The sequence below is a fragment of the Phalacrocorax carbo genome, chromosome 2, assembly GCF_963921805.1.
Source record: "Phalacrocorax carbo chromosome 2, bPhaCar2.1, whole genome shotgun sequence".
NCBI lineage: Eukaryota > Metazoa > Chordata > Aves > Suliformes > Phalacrocoracidae > Phalacrocorax > Phalacrocorax carbo.
The window spans coordinates 93773589-93797144 of record NC_087514.1 but is presented as its reverse complement, the minus strand read 5'-3'; the positions used below and the strand labels follow the sequence as shown (position 1 = coordinate 93797144).

Here is a 23556-nt window from a genome sequence, read left to right as displayed (position 1 = left end):
ATATTCTTAAAAACCCTGTTTGCTAACACACTGGAGTCTTCTGTGGGTCTGTACCAAAACCTCTGGTGTTGGCAGTAGAAGTTGCTTTTATGCCTGAAACTTTTGTCCAAATGTTAGGTCTTGCCTGAGCTGGATACGGTTTCCCTCCTGACCTGAGTAGGTGTCCTGCAGCCTCCTGAATGTCTGCCCACTAGCTTCCCCACTTGCTAGCAGTTGCGTGGGAATGCATCCTGGCACACTGACATGGGAAGTCCATCCATGCACATGGTCGTGTTTTACCTGCAGCACAAACACATACCTTGATCCTACACCAGAGAGGCACAGCAGAGTATGCTTTTTAATCTCTGTTGCTGTCTTATATGGTCTCTTGTGTTTTGGTTTCTGAGTCTCTTAAGACGTGCCTCTCAGTGCTGTGTCTCAGGCTGTACTAGCTTGCCTTGCTCAGCTGTTCGCTGTTCTGCATCAGCCAGCCAATGCTTTTCTCCTGTGACAGATTTCTGTTCATCAGCTGTCCTTGGCTTACGCTGGATTCTGTAGGTCTCGAGTGCTCTGCTCTTCTCCTCCTACTTGAGATAACTGTGCCTATCTTTTTAAACTTCCTTTTTGTATGTCAGGCCTCTAGTTCTAGTTGATGCTTGTGAGTCAATTTGTCTTGCCCAACCTTTGACTGCAGACCATAGATCCTTGCCTGACACCAGAAAAACAAGCAAAGCACATAACTGCCTTGATATTAAACTTTTTTTTCTGTCCACAAACTTAGTCTTTTCTGTGTTGGTACAGGTCAATAAAAAGTTTACAGAGCTCATCATATTTCCCTTACCTTTTCAGTAGCAATAATTTTGCCTTTATCTACATTTTAAAAAAAATTTTTAAAACTCACCTTCTTTCCTTTCTTGAAGCCTTGCCTGATTTGAGTTTTGCAAAAACTTTTTGCAAAATACTGGTAAAATCAGCTTCCCGTAACGTTGTGACTGTAATATAACTTTCTAGTCTTTCAGAAAGGGTCATCATACCACTGATGACTGTTGAATTTCTCTTTTTCTTTAAGGGTTGGGATTCTGAAACATAGCCATTAGAGTAAACTCATCCACTGTCTTTTGAATACTGAGCCTGACTAGTCAATGGAAAATAAACAAATATCTTAATGGGAGGCTTTTTCTGCAAATACTAATGTTAATTGCATGAGTTACTACGTCTTGTTTGCACATGCTGATTTACCAATATGGTTTAGAAGACAAAAGGTAGTGGTGAAAAGTATCCAGAAAAGCATCTAAATAAGTTCACATCCTTATTTAAGCACCCTCTTAAACTGTTTTGAACAGAAATACATGCAGCAGTTAAAATCAACAAAATGAAATCCAGAGCAGCAAGCTCACTAACTGTATGTAATCCAGCCGGATTTGGCAGTTCACAGCTAATATCAAGCCAGGGTGTCTGGAAGTCTTGAAGATGGATTGGCTTGGAACACAGCTTTCTGTTGTAGTTAATTTGCTTTGAAGCAGCTGTTCATTGAAGTCAGCATGACCTTGTCAGCTTTGTCTGCTTAAGTCAGTGATGACTAGGTGGTTCTGTAGCAGCTTTTCTGCAAGTTCAAAAGAATCTGATAATGTGAATGCAAATAAGATAGTGGTTAACTACACTTTCTATTGTTGAATTTTGCTAGGTTTAAACAGCCATCCTCTCCAAAGTGAGCTCTCAAGTAGCTCCCACTTGGCATGAGGAACCACAGTTTCTTTTTGCCCTTGCTTTTTAATATTTCTCTCCCCATCAGAAGTTAGTTATGGGTTTCTTGAGAAGAGTGTAAATACATTTTCAAAGCTTGACATTTTTAAAAATGTAATATGGGGCTAGGAAGTGATTTTGAGCTTTTGCTAGGGTAGAAGATACTGTCTTTGAATAGTATTATTCTAAGAAGCTACTTATTTATCTTCCCTTGTACTTCTCCCCCTGTGCAAATTATGTTCTGTCTGCAATTGCAATCTAGTGAAGGGAGCAAGCCAGCTATACTTCATCCTTGCATAGCAGTCCTCATTAGGATGGAAATTGGTCTATTTATTTCTAGCAAAATTTTTGGAACGTTGCCCATATGAAGAAATGAAAATCACTTGAATGTCAGGAATTCAGAATTCATAGTGCAAAACATGACATCTACCTGGGCTTGGTATGCAGACTTAACTCACTGTAATGAACCTTGTTTACAAGTAACCTCCATTTATAGTAATGCCAAAGTAGACCCCAGAGGTTTTCCTCATAGTTATCTATCTTAGAGTGAGCACATACAGAAGATTGAACCAGTTATGTCAGGCTCTTCTCTTTTCCACTTATTGTTGTGTCTAGCTTAAGAATATTTGTGGGTTTTTTCCTATTTCCTGACTGTTCTGTTTTAAAAGAATAATTTAAATGTTGACCAATGTGAAATAATCTGCTTAAAACTATTATATATTATATATATTATATATATATAATATATATATAGGTGTTTGGTTCAGATGGTATCTTTCTTCATTATTCTGATGTAGTAAATGATTGAGCCTTTCTGTTGTGATGAGTCCGCTGATGACAGTGAACATTTTTCAGGTTCCCTTGAAGTTCATTGTGATAAAATTTAGACTGCAATCAGTAAACTCCAGCAAAAACTCTGAGCTAAGGTTTTAAAGGTCTTGTTAAACCGTCCTTTATTTCACAGAGAAATAGAAACCATTGCCAAGTCATTCAGTACTAGATGCTTCACTAGAAAAGAAGCAGCAAAAGCTCTCTTGGATTGGGTTCTGCTTAAGACTTTTTCTTCCATCAAAACTCAGGCTGTAAGTCAGTGAGTAAGTGGTGCTATTTGTTTGGCTTTGGAGAGGTCTGGCAGTGATTAACATGTAGCAACTTGATAATTTGCCAACATCCTGGTTTTTAAATTAACCTGGTGGTAGTCTTTTATCACTGAAAGCAATGATACTAAAGAAAATAAAAACTCTTACAGTTGCTAAAAGAGTATTTTATCAGCTTGTGCTTTTAATACAAGCAGTGCTATGTAATGCAGGCTAGCCAGCCGTGTAAAGGAGACCATAAGAATTTTTGGTGAGCTAATAGCTTCATTATTTTGTTCATAAGCTACTGAATTTCCACGTTGACCTAAATACCTACGGAAAGGATAACAGCACTAGATAGCAGTAAATTCAGTAGGTAGACAGATTTCATTTGTGCTGAAATCCAGAGAGAATTTGTGTAATGTTTTATTATGTTGTTGTTTTGCGATGTGTGCGAAAGCTACCTTTTTTCTGATAATGTGCAGTATTCCAGGTGGAAACTTCTGTGGTCCAGTCAGTGAATTAAGTCTATCTGGTTTAGAAACAAGTAAACACAACTTTGCCCTCAGTGCTATCTGACCACAGAGTTCATAGTAGCATTTTTGACCATGGTAGTGCAAAGCTGTGTTTAAAAACAACTTTAAAAACCCCACCTCAAAAGCAAAACCTTCCTCCTATCTGAATGTCGTAGAGTCCATTTACCCTGCTCATAAAAATGTCATCTTCTGTTGGCATTTGACTCCCCAGAGGGAAAGGTATTTTTCTCTCCTCTCTTCTTTCCCTTTTCTCCCCTCTATTTTTCATTTTATTTAATTTTTTTTTCCTTCCCTCCCAGTAATCTTATTGCTTTGCCAAAAAGAAGGTTCGGTTGGAGAAGGAAGCCACACAGGAGTTGTCCCTCGTAGGTCCTGATGTATTTCTTAGTATTTCACATATTTTGTCTGTAGCTAGGGTAGCTCGCAGGTGAACCTTTTTCCTTGGGGCAGAGAGCATGTGCACTCACTCTTCATCCCAGCCTGGTCTGTAATTGTCTGAGCAATGGAGGTGGGGGGTGGGGAACTTTGCTTTTAGCAAATGTTATGATTTCAAAGAGTTCATCATGTGCTTTGCTCTGTGAAAGACCTTCACTAATTTAAGCAGTCAGTAGTTTGGGGGATTTTTTTTCCTGTCATGATCCTGCAGATTGATCTTTGATTGGACTTCCCGGCTACAAAGACTGGATGTGTACAATCATCTCAGTACTGGTTTTGTCCTTGAATGTAGATTGACTTACAGAGGGAGGCTGCCAGATGAGAATTTCAACAGTCACAGCTCAATAGCAAATATAGTCTTCCTGTTTCCTTAGTGTCCTAGAAGAGTTCATTCCAATTCCTCCCCTGAAACAGACTCTGAAGGCTGTCACATGAAGGTAAGAAGAGCTATAGCTTCGAAGTCTAGTCTAGAGATGAATGGTTAAAGTTAGTGGGCCGATTGTGTAATGCTTCAATATAGCTAGCAAGTTAAATGTGTTTGTTTTTCACAGAATCACAGACTGGTTGAGGTCGAAGGGACCTCTGGAGATCATCTGGTCCAACCTACCTGCTCAAGCAGGGCCACCTAGAGCTGGTTGCCCAGGACCATGTCTGGACAGCTTTTTAATATCTCCAAGGATGGAGACTCTACCACCTCCCTGGGCAACCTGTGCTAGTGCTCGGTCACACTGACAGTAAGACAGTGTTTCCTTGTGTTCAGAGATAACCTCCTGTGCTTGAGTTTGTGCCCACTGCCTCTGGTCACGTCACTGGGCACCACTGAGAAGGGCCTGGCTCTGTCTTCTTTACACCCTCCTTTTGGATATTTGTGTACATTAATAAGATCCCCCTGAGCCTGTTCTTCTGTGGGCTGAACAGTCCCAGGTCTCTCAGCCTCTCTTCATATGTCAGATGCTCCAGTCCTTTAATCGTCTTCGTGGCCCTTTGCTGGACTCTTTCCAGTATGCCTGTACATACTGGGGAGCTCAGGACTGGACACAGTAATCCAGGTGTAGCCTCACCAGTCCTGATCAGAGGGGATTCCATTCTTAATTGGGAGTGAAATGATTTATTGAAGATTAGATTAATTGTGGTGTATGGATTCTTTGCTGCCGGTTTGACCCTCCAAAAAAAGTGGCCACTGTTTTTGTAGTACAGTCCTCTGATAATATTTATTCTGAAAATAGGGTATGAGAGGTATGTAACTTGTAGAATGCACAATAATTCTGAATAATTTGGTCCTTGGAATCCAACCATTAAGACAGAGTGACATTTTTATTTCAAATACGCAAGCATTTTATACCATGATAAACATGCTTGTAAAAAGATTACTGCTTCAAATACATCAGTATAGCAAGTCTGATCCTGAAACAAAAGTATCTTTCTGAGTGGTTTTGTGGTTTTTAACTGCCAGTAAGATGCCAGATGAAACACACTTTTATTCTGGGGAAGAACTTTTAAATTATTTGGGTTGTCAGCCACTTTCCCAGACCAATAGTTCATAATCTGTACAAGAACAGCAGAAGCCAAAATGACTCTCTATTTGTGGCATCCCCACTAATAGCTGCCATGATGCAATGTCAGCCTCTGTCTTGTGAGCTGCTGCTATAGGTGCAGCCTTCTAAATGCTATGATTTAAGCTTTTTACAGTGCTTTAGTAAGACATGACTTGAAGTCCCTTGGAACATGTATAATTTTCATTTCTAAAAGTAGCAAACATTCTCAGCTCTTTATTTTGTATGCAAGACTTCATAGTGTGTCATGTCTACAAGCTCAATCTTTCTCTGGTAAAACTAAGAGCAAGGTGTTTTATCACAGCATCATAGAATGTTTTGGATTGGAAAGGAGCTTTAGAAGCCATCTAGCCTAACCCCCCTGCAGTGAGCAGGGACATCTTCAACTAGATCAGGTTGCTCAGAGCCCCGTCCAATCTGACCTTGAATGTTTCCAGGGATGGGGCATCTTCCACCTCTCTGGGCAACCTGTGCCAGTGTTTCACCACCCTCGTAAAAAATTACAGTAAAAACTTACCCACTGTATTATTTTTTACAATGTAAATCTAAAGAGAAAGTAATCAGTTGGAAATTGATACAACTTTTCAATATTATTGTTATTCATAGAGCAGCTGCAAATTCTGCTGTGACAGAATTGTAAGTCTTGCATGTATGTGAGAACTTCAGCTCTAAGCCCAAGTCACCATCAGATTTTTGCTGAGTAAATTGGCCCAGGTCTTTACAGTACACCTGTAAGTTTGTCTGGTTGTGGGTTCTGGAAATAGTGCCAAAACCAAGAGCAGTGTGCTACTTAGTGTTTAGACCTCATTTGTTTAATTCTAAGTTACCTGAAAGAATTCTGGATTTGGACAGGATAAGCCATTGACAAATACTGCTTCATTAATGCCATATAGCTTGTTCAGTATTCTTTGTGTCCATCCCCATTGTATCTCGGTGTCGTGGATTCAGCAGAGAGAATAAGCTTCAGACAAATTGCTTGTCTCCATTCACTGGTTCAGCTGAACTAGCAGGAGTGTCAGCTGGTTTTCTAATGAGGATGGGGGCTCCAGCAGCTGGTTGTATCCTTGTCAGAAGCCTACCTACCTTGCCCAAATGCCATTAACATCAAAGTGTGCATTTTCTTGCTCTCCATAGAGTCAGCAGGCTTTGTCCCCAGAGCCAAACAAAAGGGGCTTTTTTCCATTCTCCATTAGCAGCAAAATTATTTTTGGTATTTGTTCATAACTGTTTTGTTAAAGTCACCTTGGATAAGGATGTATAAAAAAAACCTATGTGCGTTTGTTGCTCTCCAGATACTACAGTAATCTCTGAGTGATTCTCAGCAAATGTCACGTGTATGAGTATCACAGCTCTATATTTTTCTGCTAGCATTCATGTTTATAACTTTTGAGTGTGTTTCAGAGGATATCTGTCTGTAAATCTTCCTGCTTGCAGAGATGTTGTACAGGGACTGAGGACATACATGAAATTCTCTCATGCCATTTACCATGTCCAGTTAACTTAGGTCTGCTGGAAAGAGAGAGCTCTTGCAGAGAATTCAGGAGATGATCCCATTTTCCCTCCTAGCGGCTGTGATCAGAGCACATTAACTGTGCCTGTATAGAGCACTAAAGAGCAGCCCATTTCAGATCTCAGTGAATGGTGATCTAGATCTTTGATTCTTAGCTATTCTTTACTATTGAAAAAACCTGTCAAGCACAGCTGAGCCACTTACACTAAACAACAGTAGTGATTCAGCACTTCAATTTGCCAACAGACACATCATTATCTTCTAGTTTTTGTATGTCAAAATAGTGTAGGAGTGTAAAATAGTAAAAGCTGATGAGGATTTGTACACCAAACTTGTGTTTAGAACAACTATTGAAATGTTCTAATGTAAAGGAGGAAATAATTTGACTTTCATTTCTTTCTCTGTATTAAAGCAGCAGTAAGTGAACTGGTTTTAGAATATTTCCACTGATCTTTTCTGCTAGATAGATATATTGGATTCACCAGAACACTAGACGCATTCCTATTACCTGAGAGCAACACATTTTAGTTATTCTGTACTAGCTACAGTATAATGGGGTGCTGCCAAGGACTGTGCTGGTACAACAGGGAGGGATAGTTATCCTCTTACGTTTTTTAGGAAAACTAGAGTTCTGTCTACTGAGTCATCAACACCTCCATGTTATCACCATGATTAATAAAACTTTGTATTTCCCCCAGAGAATCAAAATGCACTGATTTCTAGAGAATACCTTTGGTGCTGATAAGACTTTCTTAGGCTACTGGTGTTTGGTCTAGGAGGTGATGTGCTTGTTACAATAGGTCTTTGCAGGACCCTGGTGAACAAGTAGCATTGCTTTACCAAACAGACCTATGCATCAGTTCTTGCTGCATGAAGAAATAGAACAACTCTGGCTGCTAAGCTGGTGTTAACCTATTGCTAACCTGCTGCGACCTACTTAACTTGGACTACTGCTTACCTGCTTACCTGCTGCCGTGGTGCATGTTAGCAGGTGATGGCAATGCAGGGTTCAACAGAGTGAGCCTCTGGGGAGGTGGGGAAAGTACAGACTGCTTTGCATGCAGTATCTACTGCGAGTTAGTTGACTTGTTGATTATAAGGTGTAAAAGTTGCTGTCATGAAAAGTGTGGATTTAACTCGAAGAAGCAACTCGGTTATTTGACTGTTTCCTTCTTTTGAAGTTGCTAGGTATTAGAAAATATACCCATTACTAAAATTTGAATAAATTGTTAGAGGCGGTCTCTGCTCCTCTGTCTTCTGAATGAAGGCTGAATTTCATCTGCCCATGTTTTGAATTATTTTAGTTTTAATTAATGGTGGAGAGTCTTGAAAGAGTTGCATACAAAAGAGGGGAAGTGGAAGTTTTCACATCGGATGGTTTTGGAAGCAGATGCAGGCTTTTTCAGGATGACAGAAGTTGCAAAGGAAGATGTTCATGTATCAAATACGGTTACTCCACGTTTCCCAGTATAAGAGAAGAAACTTGAAAGGACTTAACAGCTGAAGTAATTTGGCTTTATTAGTGTAAACACTGTCAAGCTGAGGTTTCTTTGGTGTGACACCACTGCCTACTACACCACTCCTATTTGTAAGTCTGTCTGTACAACTTACAGGGATACTGGTTTTCACCTAGAAGTCTGACAAGATGTAACAGACATCATATTCATTTGATAGACACTCATGAGAAACAAAATCATTCTATGGGGGGAGAAAAAAAAAGAAGAAACAACCTGAAAGGAGTATATGACAAGAGATAGTGTGTATAGTGAAATGATCTGAAGTTCTTTGGGAGAAGCCTGTAACAGGATGACATAAAGAAAGAGAGGGTTGCTTTGCTTGTATAGCCAGAACAACCTCCCCACAGAATTTCTTTATTAATTAACTGTCCAACCCCCTCATACCACTCCTTTTTTTTCCTCCAGCAATAAAGGAGGAATGATTGCTCTAAACATGCCATAGGCTGCTCAGTTTGCTTTAGGCCTGTCAGGTGCCTCTTCTTTTCCCAGCTCAGCTCTAGGTAGCTTGTATGGAGAGAATAACTGGAGGACTTGGAGGTACAGCAGAAATTTGACAGTAGCCCTGTCTACCTTCAGCTATACGGGGCAAGCTCTTATATTGCTGTGTAAGTGCTCTGGCTATCTGAAAATTTATGAATCCTTAATGTTGCATTATTATGTGGCTAAATATATGTTTGTGTTCAGTAGTATATAACCAGTGGCATCATGAATGGTGATTTGGGCAACCTGCAGGCTAAAATTTGTAACAATTTCTGTCTTGACAGCATAGACAATAGCTTCTTCTTGCACAGCAAAATAAAGTGAAGTACAACTTTAAATTTGTTGTATGCAGAAAATACTGCAAGTGACTATGGAAAACAGTAACATTGTTTTCCTAGTTACAGAGAGGGCTATGAAATACTGGCACTGCTAGTGCTTTGCTTGTTGTCATTATCTGGATATCAACCTTTCTTTTTCATTTTTTAAATCTTCTTTTTAGAGATTCTAATACAAAATCTTGGGAGGAAAAATAAGAGAAGTTGATGTCTTGGACTGAATATCTTTTTCCAGATGGTCCAGTTATTTTTCTCACAGTTACAGTTTAAATACTGGTTTCTATTCCCTTCGAATGCCTCGTTTCCTAACAGTTGCTGCAATTGCCGACGGTGGCAACCACTCCCACCAGCTCTGCTCCTACGTCCCTTGATGCAGCTGAACTAATCATCAAAGTTTGCTATTTGTTCTCCGGATACATTTCTTCTCCATGGAGAAAAATCAGGATAACTTTGAGGGAGGATCAAAATGGGAGAAGTGCTACTGGAAGAGGGGGATGAAGCCTGAGGCTGCTTGGAATGGAAATACTCCATGTCTGGGCACCAGCAGGGAAGGACTATCCCAGTTACCCTGCTGGGGAGGGCTTGTGGTTCCTCCTCTGTGGCTGTGTGTGTCCCAACAGCAGGAGGACAGGGAGCGAGAAGGTCTCTTTTGGTTGCTGTCCTGCTTGACTTCTCAGCAGCCTCTCAGAGCAGTGGTTGTTGGTGCTGAAGCAGAGCAGGTGAAGCGCTTGGGATGAGTTTCAGACTCCTGAATCTTGTGGAACAGTTAAGGCTCTGGCTGGCACCTCAGAAACAGTGGTGGGCTGGGCTGGGCAACATGAGCTGTCTCCTCTTTGCAGAGGCTCTGGAGAAGCATGTAACTGGAAGCTTGTTTTAGGTTATAACCAAACACTTGGCACCTTGAGGTTTGTGGGAATTGATTGCTTTGTATCTCAACTAAAAAAAAGAAAACAAACAAACCCATACAACTCTTTCTACAGTAGCAGCAGCACAACAGTACTTTGTTTCATTTTCTCTTAAGGTAGAAAGAATGTGGGCAGAAATATTACCACTTTATGATGCTGTAATACCAGGTCTGTGTGAAATGGCAAGGGGCAGTTACTGTTCTGCATGAAGACCGTGTGGAATGAGCTGTGCAAAAGATCACAGCACCCTGAGGTAGTGATCACGGCAAAGAAGAGATCTTGTATGCATTATCTGAAGTATTACACTTAACGTGCAAAAGATATCCACATCTTCTATCAAACATATGTTCCAGGATTCATCCGAGTGACACTTTAATGTACTGCTTGCTTCTGTCTGACAACTATTCCTGTTCTTTTTCTTCCTTGTCTCTCTAAAGCTAGTTACAATAATGTGAAATGAGCGTTTTCCAGTTCTGTCAGGAGTTTTAAACACACGTGCTTCTAGCACCACCCGCTGCTTGTAATCCTAATAGGATTTTTAACTGCTTTTTGTCTGTGCTTTATTTCCCCAGGATCTACTAACGTTTAAAGAAAACCTTTATTAAGTAAATGGAAGATGGAGTTCAGGTATATCCCTCCCTTTCTTTTGCTGGGCATGTCTGATGTTTCCTATGCAAAAAGATCTTTTGGCTTCTGTTTGGTCTTAACAATAAAACTGCTAAGTTGCTTTAAAAGTTAGAAAGTGAGCAGCCAGCATTTTACAAAAAGTTGGCATCTTTAACTCTATAAAAGTCCTTATGCAAGTGACAGAACTACCCTATAATGAGGGGGCCTTGTCTTTAACAGGCTTTGCGGTCTTTACTAAACAGTGAGAAGCTACTTTCAGTGTAACTGATTTTTAAGATCTTAAGAGCCTTATGTTTGAATGCTTATCAGAATAAGACACATTTACGTGAACAGGATAAATGATGGGCTTGCAAGATATCCAGAATGACTGAATGGGAACAAAGAGATGTCCAAGGCAAGGGAATAAATATGAAAAGATTGTCAGCCTGGATTTTTCAGGTTCAGGCAGTGATGCCCAGGGTTTATTTCTTTTTTCAGAGCATACAGCTTGCGAAGTACCAAGTGAATGATCTTGCAGGAGTGCCCAGGCATTTGTCGTGGACTTTGTTGCTGCTCTGCCAAGTTGTGACTTCTCTTGCTTCTCTCTCTCTGGTGGGAGCTGGTTTTTTTACCTAGCTGGGGGAGGTTGCCGGGCCCTCACTACTTTTCCATGGGTGCCAGTACAGCAAAGGTAGTTTGTAGCAGTGGGGCAGTGGCAGCTAATTGCCGGCAAGGTACAGGGCAATTGAGAGAGGAAGCTTTGCAAAGGAAATCATTTAGCTTTGTTGCAGTGAGTAGATGAGAAGGGGGAATACAGAGAGGGTTTTGATTGCCTTTCCTAGGCTTCTTTTTTTGCTTGGATTGAAACAAGTACAGGTTTGACACCAGTAGCTTTTAGGTCAGGCTCCAGGCTCTCTGCCTGCCTTGTGTGGTTTCAGCAAAATCTAGTATGGTTTCAGTGAGACTGCTAAAGTCAGTCATGGATTTGCTTAGTAAGGGAGTAAGAAGGATTCAGTGTCACTGCAAGGAAGCAGCAGCTGAAGGGGGTAAGTCATCCCCACAGTGGGCTACAGCAGCCTCTCCTGCTCCTGGCTTCTTTGGGATTGTGGCACAGTGTCACTGTGTGGTCCCAGAGTTGGTGGTGCTGTTGCGTGTGCTGGCAGGTGGCAAGTGATAGATATGATCTATTTGGGGTTAAGGAGCTCTGCTCCTGCTATTCGTGTATCTCTCTGAAGAATGAGGTCCTGAGCAAGATGAATAAATTATGAAATAACTTAATTTTTCCTTTGTGTTTTCAACGTTTGTTATTTTAATAGACAAATAGTAGCAGTCAGCCTTAGCATGTTGGGAACTGGTGATCATCACTAATGTAAGTAAATGTACTCTGAGATCAGAAGTCAGAGAGAAAGGAGTGAATTGTAGATATCCTGCAGAGAACTGAGCTAGCAGCAGCAAGGAAGAACTAAATAAAAGAGGCCTTTCCTTATAAAATTTAGACATCAATAAACAGCTAAGTTGCACAATCTCCTGTTACAAAACCGTAGGTAAGGAGGAAAAGAAGAATGAAAGATGGAGTATTTTAAGTGGATAGATAACATATTTTACCCACACGTTTTTGTAGCTAAGGAGTAAAACTGGATGTAACCAAACAGCAAAGGAAAGTAGCTCTGAGTCTGGACTTACTGAAAGATAATTCCACTTTTCCCCAGCCAGATTTTTTTAATAACCTAATTGTTTTCTCATCCTCTCCTAGCTTTTCCACTTTGCATCCTTAGTACGGAAGAGAACTTGTGACCTGCTAAATGCCAAAAGCCCTTAACCCTGAATATACACGTGCACATACCTTCAGACTGGCTGCTAAGCCGTTCCCCTCTCCCCAGCTGCCCATCCTCAGCTCTTGTTTAATTTTATGGTCACTATCAAACCATGTATAAAAGAGATTCTTAAAGCCTGTTTATAATATTGACCATACCCAAGCTGGAGTGAAATCCAGGTTGTCAAACGTGTTGTAAACCCAAATCTCCCTTTTTAAACATTGAATATATTTCAGTATAGTCACAGCCTAGACTTACAGGAAAAAAATTTATCAGATACATGGTTCATCTTGGGAACAGCAGCATTCAAGTAGTTCCAAAGATGGCTAGCAAAACTGGAGGAGAAAAAAATTAAAACCAAAAGAAGCCACTAGTCATCTTCCTGCACTCTCATTTTCTTCTTCCTGTATATGTGACCTTAAAGACATATTTGGGGGTAGGATCTGAAAGCAAGCATCTGTGGCTCCAGGACACAGTAATCAAAGAAACTTGGTATTAAAAAACTTGTATCTGTATCTGTTTAGGTACACTTTTTTTCCTGGCTTTTATTGATGCTGACATGGATTCCACAAGTTGGCTAAATAGACTCCCAGTTGGTTAAGGGATAAATTTGTAAAACACTGAGTCTTCCGAACACATCAGTTTGGATGTTAGTTAAACTGGCAGATGGTTAACCCATGTCTGTCTGGGTGCACTGCTGTGTTAATAAAGGCCTACAACTCATCAATTTAAGTGAGAATACTTTCTGTTCCTGCAGCCTTTTTTGATAGCCTATTCTATTTTGTGTTGTCCAGGTAGATTTCTTTTTACTAGCACAAGATTTGAAGCAGATTCAAGAATTCCTTTATATAACAGCAGATATTCTTTATGTTTCTATCATTCAAACTTGGTAGCCCCAAAATACCAGGAACTTAGATTTTGTTAATACAGAAGGGCTGTAATAGGGCATAAACCCAGTAGGTCTTACATTGTTACAAGACAACTAAAGACAACTAAAACCTATCTGCGTGAAATGAAAGAGTAATGAAATTAATTGGACACAGCTGGGATTCTTCATACTTCCTGCCTGCAACTTGTAGACTTGCAACAGAAATGTTAACAGACTAAATTAATGATTAAACATTCTATCAGTCTGCATTTGAGATAATCATTAATTTTTCAAATGTGACTGGTTATGAAATCTATCATATATGATGTTCTAACATGACAGCTGTGTCATGTCTGTAAGTTAGAATGGGAAAAGTGTGTGGGGGGGTTCTTTTCTTTTACTAAAATAGAGAAGGAACACTGATACATAAACTGCTAACATCTGAAAAACAGTAAAAATACTTAATGCATATTGCAATTTAACTGAAAAAGCTGAGACAACATGCTTTTGCCCTATTGAAACAAACCAAAATTATTAGACCTCTTGGCTTTTGATTCCAAACTCTGAAGTAAACCTGCTTCTACAAAGCATTACATGGTTGGGTTAGATTTGGTTCTTTGGAGTGGGGCTTGGTTTTGGGGGGTTTTCTTGTTTGTTTATTTTGGATTTGGTTTTTGGGGTTTTTTCTTTTTTTTTTTGATGGAATTACTTTTTTTTATTTTCTCATTGAGAGTTCTTCTCCCAGAATATTTTGACTACCTCTTTTTTCAAGTGTCTACAGGCTGATTTACAGCCAGTCCTTTTTGAAAGTACGTTTTGAAATTAGCCTTCCGTTACGCTGCCCTGATTGGAGAGGCTTTCAGACTGAAGTATTTCTAAATAGAAGCACAGAAACTTGAAAAGATTACAAAAACACACAGGCTGCATCCTTGTTTTAATTCATAGACAAATAAAGCTGTTAATGTTGTGTACAGAGATTTAAATCAGTAATAAAAATGTTCTGTGTTTCTTATTTGATTGTCATGGACAGAACCTGTAGGGCTCTGATTTATTCCAGAAACAGCTAAATGTTAGTTTACCACTGCTGCCTTTTAGTGGTCTATATAGGATCGTCTGGTATATTACTGCATAGTTTCTTTGTCATCAGGCATTTCACATACTAGAGAGAGATAATGTTATATTCTCCAAAGGTTAATTATGTCATAGCTAAAGCAAACTTGTAAAGCAATTTTCATGTAATGTTTAGTATCTTGGGTTTTGTTGTTGTGGTTTTAGTCAGTGTAGGTAGAAATATTTAATGTTTTATATTTCTTTTAAATGACTTTAGGAAGCAGCATATTTGTTTCTCCTCTAGTCTTACACAAAACCCAAGCGATGAGATTTTTTTTTCCCCATTTACTGACAGGCGAGCACAAGCTGTTTGCATTCCAGCAACTCACCTGCATCTCACTGCAGCCACAATGCAAGTCAGCCAGAAAGACTTTGAAAAGGCTCAAGAACAATTGAAGCTTTTGAAAAAGGATCCTGGGAATGAAACTAAGTTGAAGCTCTACGCTTTGTTTAAACAGGTAGGCTTGACTTATTTTGTTTTGTAAGGGGCATTTATAATCTGAGGGGATGGACCTGTAAAGTATTTACTTAAAGTAACGGTTGTTCAAAGGTACTATGTCTTAACAAGCTCTTCAAGTGGTCAAATTCTGTTCTTAAAATGCCAGCCCCTCAAACTCTCCCTGAATTCTGTGGGAAGCCAAACCTGTTTCATCTTATAAATCATGCTTTGAATAGAAACCTTTAGTCAAAGACGTAGAGCCAATTTACATCAATTGCGTGATGCCTTCCATATATTGATGCATCTCTGGAAAATGGCTTATGTCTAGGAAAAAAGAGTATGCCACATGCTTCCTCTTAAATTTGTTCTGCCTGCAGTCAGTCAGCTGGGCCTATAATATAATGGTGTTGATGTTTGAAGATTGATTTCTGGGTTTTTTTTTCTTTTTTTGTGTTTTGTGGGTGTGTGATCATTGTAGTCTGCTCTTTCTTTCTCTCCCCCTCCCCAAGGAACTGTTCCTCCACACTTCGAGTGAAGGTTATTCTTTACTACAGCGTGGAAGGACACCCTTGTAGAAATAGCAGGGTTTGTACTAGTATTTGGGGAGGTATTTGTGGATCAAAATTGACTGCAGGGTCAGTACAGGCTGTGGCTTGTTATACTGAAGGCAGTAATCAATCGCTCCTTTAAATAAAAACTTAGCTGACTGTTCCAGGTAGTTTTACTAATTAGTAATAAATAGCTCATAAATATATTCTTTCTTTCCTGCTACCCACTTGAAATACTTCCCTTGGGAAATGTACTTTTTTTCAGGAAAACTGATCATAGAATACTTCAGGATAGCTTGGACTCTTGTGGTTCAACTGGTCCAATGCCCTTGCTCATAGTAGGGCCGACTTTGAAGTAAGATCCAGCTTAATAGATCCTATGCAACAAATCCCTTGTTCACGCAGCTTACAAGTTTTTAACTTTCTTTTTAAGTACAAAACTTCCACAGTTTTTGAGATAGGAGAACTTAACATGTGTGGGCATTTTAGAAATTAATGTCTCATATTGGTTAGGTGCTTCTGAAAGCCCAGCACCAGGTATTAGGAAATAGCAGACACTGAAAACTTCATGGCGCGTGAACTGCCTGAATATTGCCCAACCACTAGGTATTCCTTTTGTTTCAGAGTTGAATTCTGTATCCTGAGCAGATAAATATTCCTAAGTTGTCATCTTTTCTACCAAGACATCTGAACTTTGATTAAAGGTTTAAGTAAGTTTTGTTTCACTCTCTTTTCAGGCTACTGAAGGTCCCTGCAATGCTCCCAAACCAGGTATGCTGGACTTTGTCAAGAAAGCCAAGTGGGATGCATGGAGTTCTCTTGGCAATTTGTCTCAGGTGACAATACCTATAATTACAATTAGATACTTTGTAGATTACTCTACCTTGAAATGCCTGGTCTGTAAGTGAATGGTTGATGTTTAGACATATTATAGGGTAGTTGAGCGACTCTGCTTCACACATCAAGGAAAGGAATCTGCTCTTGAAGTTAAAGTGGAGAGGGAAGAGACAATTTCATGTGCTACGGATTATGGATTATAGAATTGTTCAAAGTATTTTATCCTTTCAAGCAAATAGGTTGGAACAACCAAGAACTTAAAATTTATTTAAATCACTGCTTACTGTAGAAATAAGGAGGCAGGATTCTTTAGGCTTTTGCATGTCATGTTTGTGCTAAATGAAGACTAGTGTCTTCAAGCAGTTTTAAAATGCCATAGACCCATTTCAGCACTCTTATTTTCAGCAATGCATGTTCTAAAATAAAAACTTTTATTTTGTTGGAGAAATGTCCAACTGGAAAGCAGAAACGAAGGATCCGTAGAAATGTGTAAATGCAGGGAATGTGACAAAGGTGTCTCTGGTAATCTTAGGCATGGATGGGGGCACTTCTCCAACAAAATAAGTGCCATCATCCCACCATCTACGCACATTTATTTTGCCTATCCATTGCTTCTGCTTTCCAGATGACTTTAAGCATGATCTGCGGTGTTTAAATACAGCATGTTCCTTTTCTCATACTAATTAGAATGCCTTCAATTGGGGTTTTTTTTCTTTTGTCTTGAAGCACAGTCCCTTCCCCCACCCCACCCCACCAGGTACCCATTTTATAAATAGCATAACAAACTGATTCCCGTTTCAGCCTTTAATAATCTTGTGTGACTTATTTCCTTTTCTTTTCTTTTTTTTTTCTCCTTTTCTTTTCTTACAGGATAATGCCAGACAGAAATATGCTGAACTTGTCTCAAGTCTGGTCTCTGCAGAATCTGCTGGCCAGAAGAAAGATGCTTCTGCAGAAGAGAGCAGACATGGTGACTATGAAACAATACTAGTTACCACCAAGAACAATATCACAAAGATAATGTTTAACCGACCTGATAGGAAAAATGCCATCAATCATAAGGTAAAGAAATTAACGTGGTAGGTTTAATGATTTTTTTTCTTTCCTGGCTAAGTGACTTAAGTTTTTAAGGAGTCGTTACTAGAGGTTTAGCAGAACTGACTGAAGCATGGTGGTCTGAATTTTGAGGGCTTAGTATCCTCACTGCAGTGATAAGCTAATGAATAAATATCCAGTACAAAATGAAACCATTCAGCTAAAATGTTACAAATCAGCCTTTTCTATGTCTCTTGGTGCTTTTTCAAACTTATTATAGGATTATGGCCCGCTCTGAACTAAAGTGGCAACTGCAGGAAGGCTAGCCTGCTTTGTGGACACAAGATTTGACTGTAGCCTTATGTATAACAAAGCATGTGTGCAGCCTGCTTTGGCTTGGCACTGTTGCGTATATGTCTAGATAGTCTTCTGGTTCCCATAGCTATCTTCATGAGGAAGTCCATCCTGTTGGAAACATGATCATGCCGTTCCACAGCTGCAAAGATACCAGAACAGGGACTTCCCTCCACTGCTGCTAATTCTTTAATATATTATTTTGCCCATTGAAACTACCCAGGTTTTAAAACTAGCTGTTTCCAGTTAGTCTGTTTTCCGGAGGGCCTTATTTTCTCCTGCAGATTTGCATTAGGAATCTTGAGTATTGCAAGCATGTGTCTTTATGGTCAGAAATACCTCTGTGGGTGCAAATTTTTTTCATACCTAGAAAGACCATAGTTAATCTGTCTCTCGAGTTACTTGTTGTCAGTGTGATCTCCTTTTTATGATCTTTTTGTAGCATCACATTTGTACTTTGTTGATTTTCCTCTTATGCAGATGTACAGAGAAATTATCAGAGCGCTTGAAGAAGCTGGAAAAGATGATTCTACTATAGCAGTTATTACTGGTACCATACTTCATATGCCTCTCTTAGATTTGTTTTATATTATGTCAAAGTACAGTACTGACAGGAACTATCTACCTCTATTTAGCCTATGATAGAATTGTGTGAGGAAATTCTTTCCTCTAGTATAGACCAAAGATTTTTCCAAAGTGTTTTGGCAAAATTCTTTAAAGGTGGTATTTCAGATTCTTTAGCAAGCTTGCTGTTACGTCAAGATGTCTTCCTGAGGTGAGAAGATAGACATGGAATACTCCTAAGGGCTTTATTACTTTTGAGTAGCTGATATATCTGCTCCACAGCATCTTCACTGCTGCTTTTGAAGTTCATTGCTATGGGTTTAGTCAATTTTTCTGTACCTCTGTCATGCATTGGAGCATACTAAAAACAAGCCCCTCAAATCCTGCACTGGCATGGCCAGCAGGAAGTTTAAAATGCATATTTACCTATGATCATCTGAAAAAAAAATGATACTTTATGCTGATTTTTTTTTTTTGCTGTGGCTGCCGTGGGAAAGGATTGGCCAGTCAAGCTGCAGTCTGGCCCAGCTGTATACATCCTAGTTATCAGACGTGTGCAGCTGGATGACTGCAGCGACAACGCAAAAGGGCAGCCCAAACTCATGCGCCTTGTACAGTCTAGCTGCTCTGGGAACATGCCATTTGGATTCCCTAGAGGACCTGCCTCTGATGCTGACTGAATGACACAGTGGCTGGGGGCGGGCACTGCCTGTCTGGCCCATCCTTGTTGCAAATACGTGTGCATTTAGGAAACTAGCCAAAGCTTGAGCTTTGGCTGGCAGCTAAGTAGCATGGGCACAAGGTGAATTTGGGCTTAAGCTTGTTTACTCATTACTATTGCAGTAATTGCAGGTGTATTCTTCTCCACTGTCTTCTTTACCAACACCTTGTATTCCCAGGGTGCCGAATTTCCTTTCAGTAGCAATGACTTCGCACAACAACCTTACAGAAAGAGAAGGGTAGTTCACACATGTCTAACACATGTATTGCTAGGAGTAAGTTGCAAACACCCCTGCACAAACCTTTCTGTTCCATTTCACGCTATAAGAGCACTGCAGCCTAAAGTAATCGATGAACTAACCAGTGAAGGTCCCATCCTGTGAATGTCCTCATGGAACACAGGATGATTTACACAATTAAATCATGCAGTCTAGCTTTTGGATACTCTGCTTTTTTGATGGTGCCTCAAACTGACTTATACATTCACTAACAGGTTATCTGCTGCTTATTGAAGAATACAGTGGTTTCAGTGCAGTGCTGACAGTCTTATCCTTAAAATGCTATCCCTCTTCCTTAATTGGTCATTAAAAAATGTGAACCTTCTACCACATATGAAATAGGTTATTCTCTCTACTTTTCCTTTATCAGTTTGAAGGGGGGTGAAGGGAGGTGGATAAACTTACATTTCCGTTTTCCTGTTTTAAAAAAAATGTTTCTCCCATCTTACTGTGTGAATGATTGTGAATTGACAGAAAAAAAGAAACTGAGCAAATATGGAGGGAAATAATTTTTTTTTTTCCATCTGATACTGTTATGGAAAAAAGAGAGGTTTTTTCTTCCCCTCAAATCCTTCAAATTTAATACTTTTTGGCTTTTTACCCATTGTTTTTCAGTGAATTGTCAGTCAAAACTTACTTTTAAACTCCTTTAAAGGAGTGTGTATTCTTTAAGACAATTCATCTAATTACTTAATAATGTTAGACACTTAGAATTAAATGCTTTTGTAAATGTAATAAATGGAAGCTTCTCTTCTCTTACCTACTCAGAAAGCATTGGTGCATTTATTCGTATGTGTTCTCTGCAGGAAATGGAGACTACTATAGTAGTGGAAATGATCTGAATAATTTTACTAATATCCAGCCCAGTGAAATGGAGAAGATGGCAAGCGATGGAGCAGTATTACTCAAGTAGAACATCTTGGTTTCATATATGCATAAGTTACTGTAATGGGTAAATTATTATTTGCAGGCATTGTTAGAAAACACGACAGCAGGGACCCAGTTGTGCTACGATACATCCATTGAGATGATTGTGTCTAAGAGCTCACCGTGTGTGTAAACACAAAGATCATGTGGGAGAATTAGTATTAATTGTGTGAAATAAATGAGATGAATATTAGAAGTCGATGCTAAGATATAATTTTATTTTTTAGTCCCCAGAGTTCATGCAGATATAATGACAAAAATAGCATTTTGACTGCATAGTTTGTAAGCTGCAATGAAAAATTTGTGGTGGTTTTTTTTATATCCAGTACTGTCTACATGAGCAGGACATGCCAAAATACCTTCACTGTCAGACTTCTTTGGATTGAGACGAGGTGTAAAGAATGTGTTCAAAATTGCCTAGGAATTCTGAGATCTTGGTTCCATTTTTGAGTCTGAATCTGCCTGTTAAACCAATTTATTTTCTAAGGCCAAGGAGATCAGGGGCATCATCTGACACAGTGGCCGAAATGTTTTTTTTGGGGACAAACATGTTTGTTTCTTCCCTATTTAAGCAGATTTTGTCTTCTCTTTTATCTCTGTATGTGATGATTACATCTGAGAGATGCTTGCAAGTTGGATTCCTTCCTCAAGCACTTGCAATTGTTGGAAAATATAAAATACACAGAAAAGCAATCAATGTTTTATATTTATATTTTAAAGATGAGCTGCAAGTAAAGTGCTCAGTTTTGCAGCTTTTACTTAGGCAAGCTGTCTGTGAATCACAGTTGCCCCTACAAAGTGATAATCGTGCAGTCCGAATTTGTTACGTAGATGTTATTCAGTGATATCTGGCAAACATTCCAGCCTGCAATGTTTTGTAGGGCGTTCAACTCAAAGCATAGTCTCACACGTACTTCATGGTCTTTCATCTTGCCCTTCTGAGAAGACTGTGTTTGCTATGCTGTTACTATTACACAAGCACGGTGCTTCATTACAGCTGATGTACAGAGGTGCCAGAGAAGTGGATTTTTTTATAACACTGTTCACTTTTGAAAGATATTGTATTTTTGAGAAAGTACTTTGCAGTTCTTGGGTGGAGTAGTAGCTGTCAAACGAAACAAAACACTATTTCTCAAACCCAGGCAAAACAGCACTAGGGAATTCTCTGTTGTGGTGACATCGCAGTTTTGGTGCCTGCTGGGGCTTCAATGCAGAACAGAAACTGAGGGAATGGATATCCCATGGGTGGAGTTGGGATGGATATATAGGCAGTCAGATAGACGGGGCAGAAGACTGTTCTTGTTAGTGAGCTGCATTCAGTAACTGGAGCTGGGGAGGACAGCGCTTCCATAACTTGATTGCGGGAACTAGGAAAGCTGTGCTGTCATGTTCGTGTTCAATTCTTAGTTGGTAAGGAAATGCAAGTATTTCAAATAGTTCTTATTTTCTTTGTCAGAATTCATTTGGGAAGGGGCGAAAAACATATGCTACATAGAATCTGGCTCATGGGTTTGGTTTTGCAGTACCTAATCATGTATTTTGAAAGTTGTTTATATTTGATGAAAAAGACTAGGATGTGTCTCTTACATTCTGTTTTCCTTCTCTCCAGAGAGTTTGTGGGTCATTTTATTGATTTTCCTAAGCCACTGATCGCAGTGGTAAATGGCCCAGCTATTGGAATCTGTGTAACAGTCCTTGGATTGTGTGACATTGTCTATGCTTCTGACAGGGTAAGTACATTACATAGCTGATCCCAAGGCAATCTTTAAGCCTCTTTCTGTAGCAAATATTACTTGGTTTGGGGTAATCTGACAGAAAAGAACACACAAGTGTAAAGGCTTTATATATCATGTCAAGGAAAGTCTATATTAATTACCAGCATGGGGGTGCATCAGCCAGTGATTAACATGCATGGAATTTCCCTGCTCAAGTTACCGTTATCAAGTTACTGACTCTTTACTGTATCAGTGGGTAAAGTAAAGAGTAGCTGGTGCGAAATGATGGTTGTAAGGCCCCTTTCAGGCATGGGAGGGGGTGCAAAGGATTATTATGGAATAGAAGTGTAGTAACTGGCATTGTATCTAATCTGTGTGCAGAGGTAACTTTGGAAAAGCTTTGGTTTATTCAACTTAAGAATCCTTTTAAGGTAACTTGCCAAATACATAACCAAAAGCTATATTAAGGCATAGCACACAATTGCATTGTATGGCTTATTTTTTTTTTATGTTCTGGGCTGTTCATTTGTATAAGGTTATTAAAGAGATACAGAATGTAACCCAAGGTCTTAATTAATTTTAGGCAAGCTTTTGCTTGCAGAAGTGTCTGTGGTGGGTGATACTTTGACTCCCACTTCAGCACTGTGTCAGATTTTTCCTCAAAGTCCCTGCTGGATTGGGTTTGTCATTATGACACTTAGGAAAATTGAGCTGCAAGGGACCAACTCCTTCTGCTTGCCCCATAACAGGATCAGCTGGGTCCATGTCAATCCTGACATATGCTTGTATAATGTGCATGATTTATTCAGTCTATTCTGGTCCCTAGATCTCTTCTTTTACTAAAAAATTGTTGGGTTCTCAGTCTTCCTCCCATCTGATCTTTTTTTTTGGTATAGGGTGAATCTATTGTTTCTTGTTCCAGAATTTAAAGAACAGACTGTTTTCATCCTCCCTTACAATAGCCGTAAGTGTGCTTAGCCATCAGTGTACTTAGATATAGCTCAGGTTTACATCCACTCTCTGTCTTTTCTTTTTTTGAGCTAAACAGCTTCAATTCGTTCGTTGTTTCCTTATGTGCTTCCTTAGGCCTGCAGTCACATTCCTCTGAACTCCTTCCAGTTGTTCTGTGTCTCTTTAAGCGTAGCGGTACAAACTGGACACATCACTTCAGCTCATGTCTTACTGATGCGAAGTAGAGCAGAACTACTTCCCCACGTTCTGCAAACTGTACTTCTGTTTTGACATCCCACAATGTTACTTAATTTACATACTTGTGATCTGCTGTAGCACCTGGATCCCTTCCTATAGAGTTGCCAGTTAAACAGTTGTCCCTATTGTAGATTGTATACTGTATACCAAGTTATTTGTGCCAAACTTTAACTTGTCTATATTAAATAGCATCTTCTTACTCATACATCTGCACTTTATTAAGAGTATTTTGTATTCTAATCACGTCACCCTCGGCGTAGTATCTCCTACAGCCATAAGTTAATATAGGTTTAGTTGAAGTGTGAGCCAAATAAGCATTAAATGTTTTGTCCTGTTAACATCCTTCTTTCTTAAAGGATTCATACTTTAGACTTTGAGGTTCATACTTGAACTTCCTTTTACTACGTGTATACGTAATCATTGGTAAATGCATCTTATTTTTGCCTTGTATTTCTATTTTTTT

General features: G+C 39.4%; 1 protein-coding gene across 4 annotated transcripts in view; it reads left to right on the top strand.

Moving 5' to 3' along the window:
- ECI2 (enoyl-CoA delta isomerase 2) overlaps positions 1-23556 on the top strand; it is a 33041-nt gene that overhangs the window by 4068 nt on the left and 5417 nt on the right. Inside the window, exons 2-9 of one of the 4 annotated variants that reach the window (XM_064443528.1) lie at positions 10642-10696; positions 11174-11223; positions 14763-14925; positions 16192-16290; positions 17162-17353; positions 18161-18230; positions 20049-20151; positions 21779-21899. In XM_064443528.1, the coding sequence (XP_064299598.1) occupies positions 10679-10696; positions 11174-11223; positions 14763-14925; positions 16192-16290; positions 17162-17353; positions 18161-18230; positions 20049-20151; positions 21779-21899 (816 nt within the window). In that variant the 5' untranslated portion in view covers positions 10642-10678. Of the gene's footprint in view, positions 1-4187; positions 4207-10641; positions 10697-11173; positions 11224-14762; positions 14926-16191; positions 16291-17161; positions 17354-18160; positions 18231-20048; positions 20152-21778; positions 21900-23556 lie in introns of those variants that run through there. The other 3 variants (XM_064443531.1, XM_064443530.1, XM_064443529.1) reach the window with 3 other exon arrangements.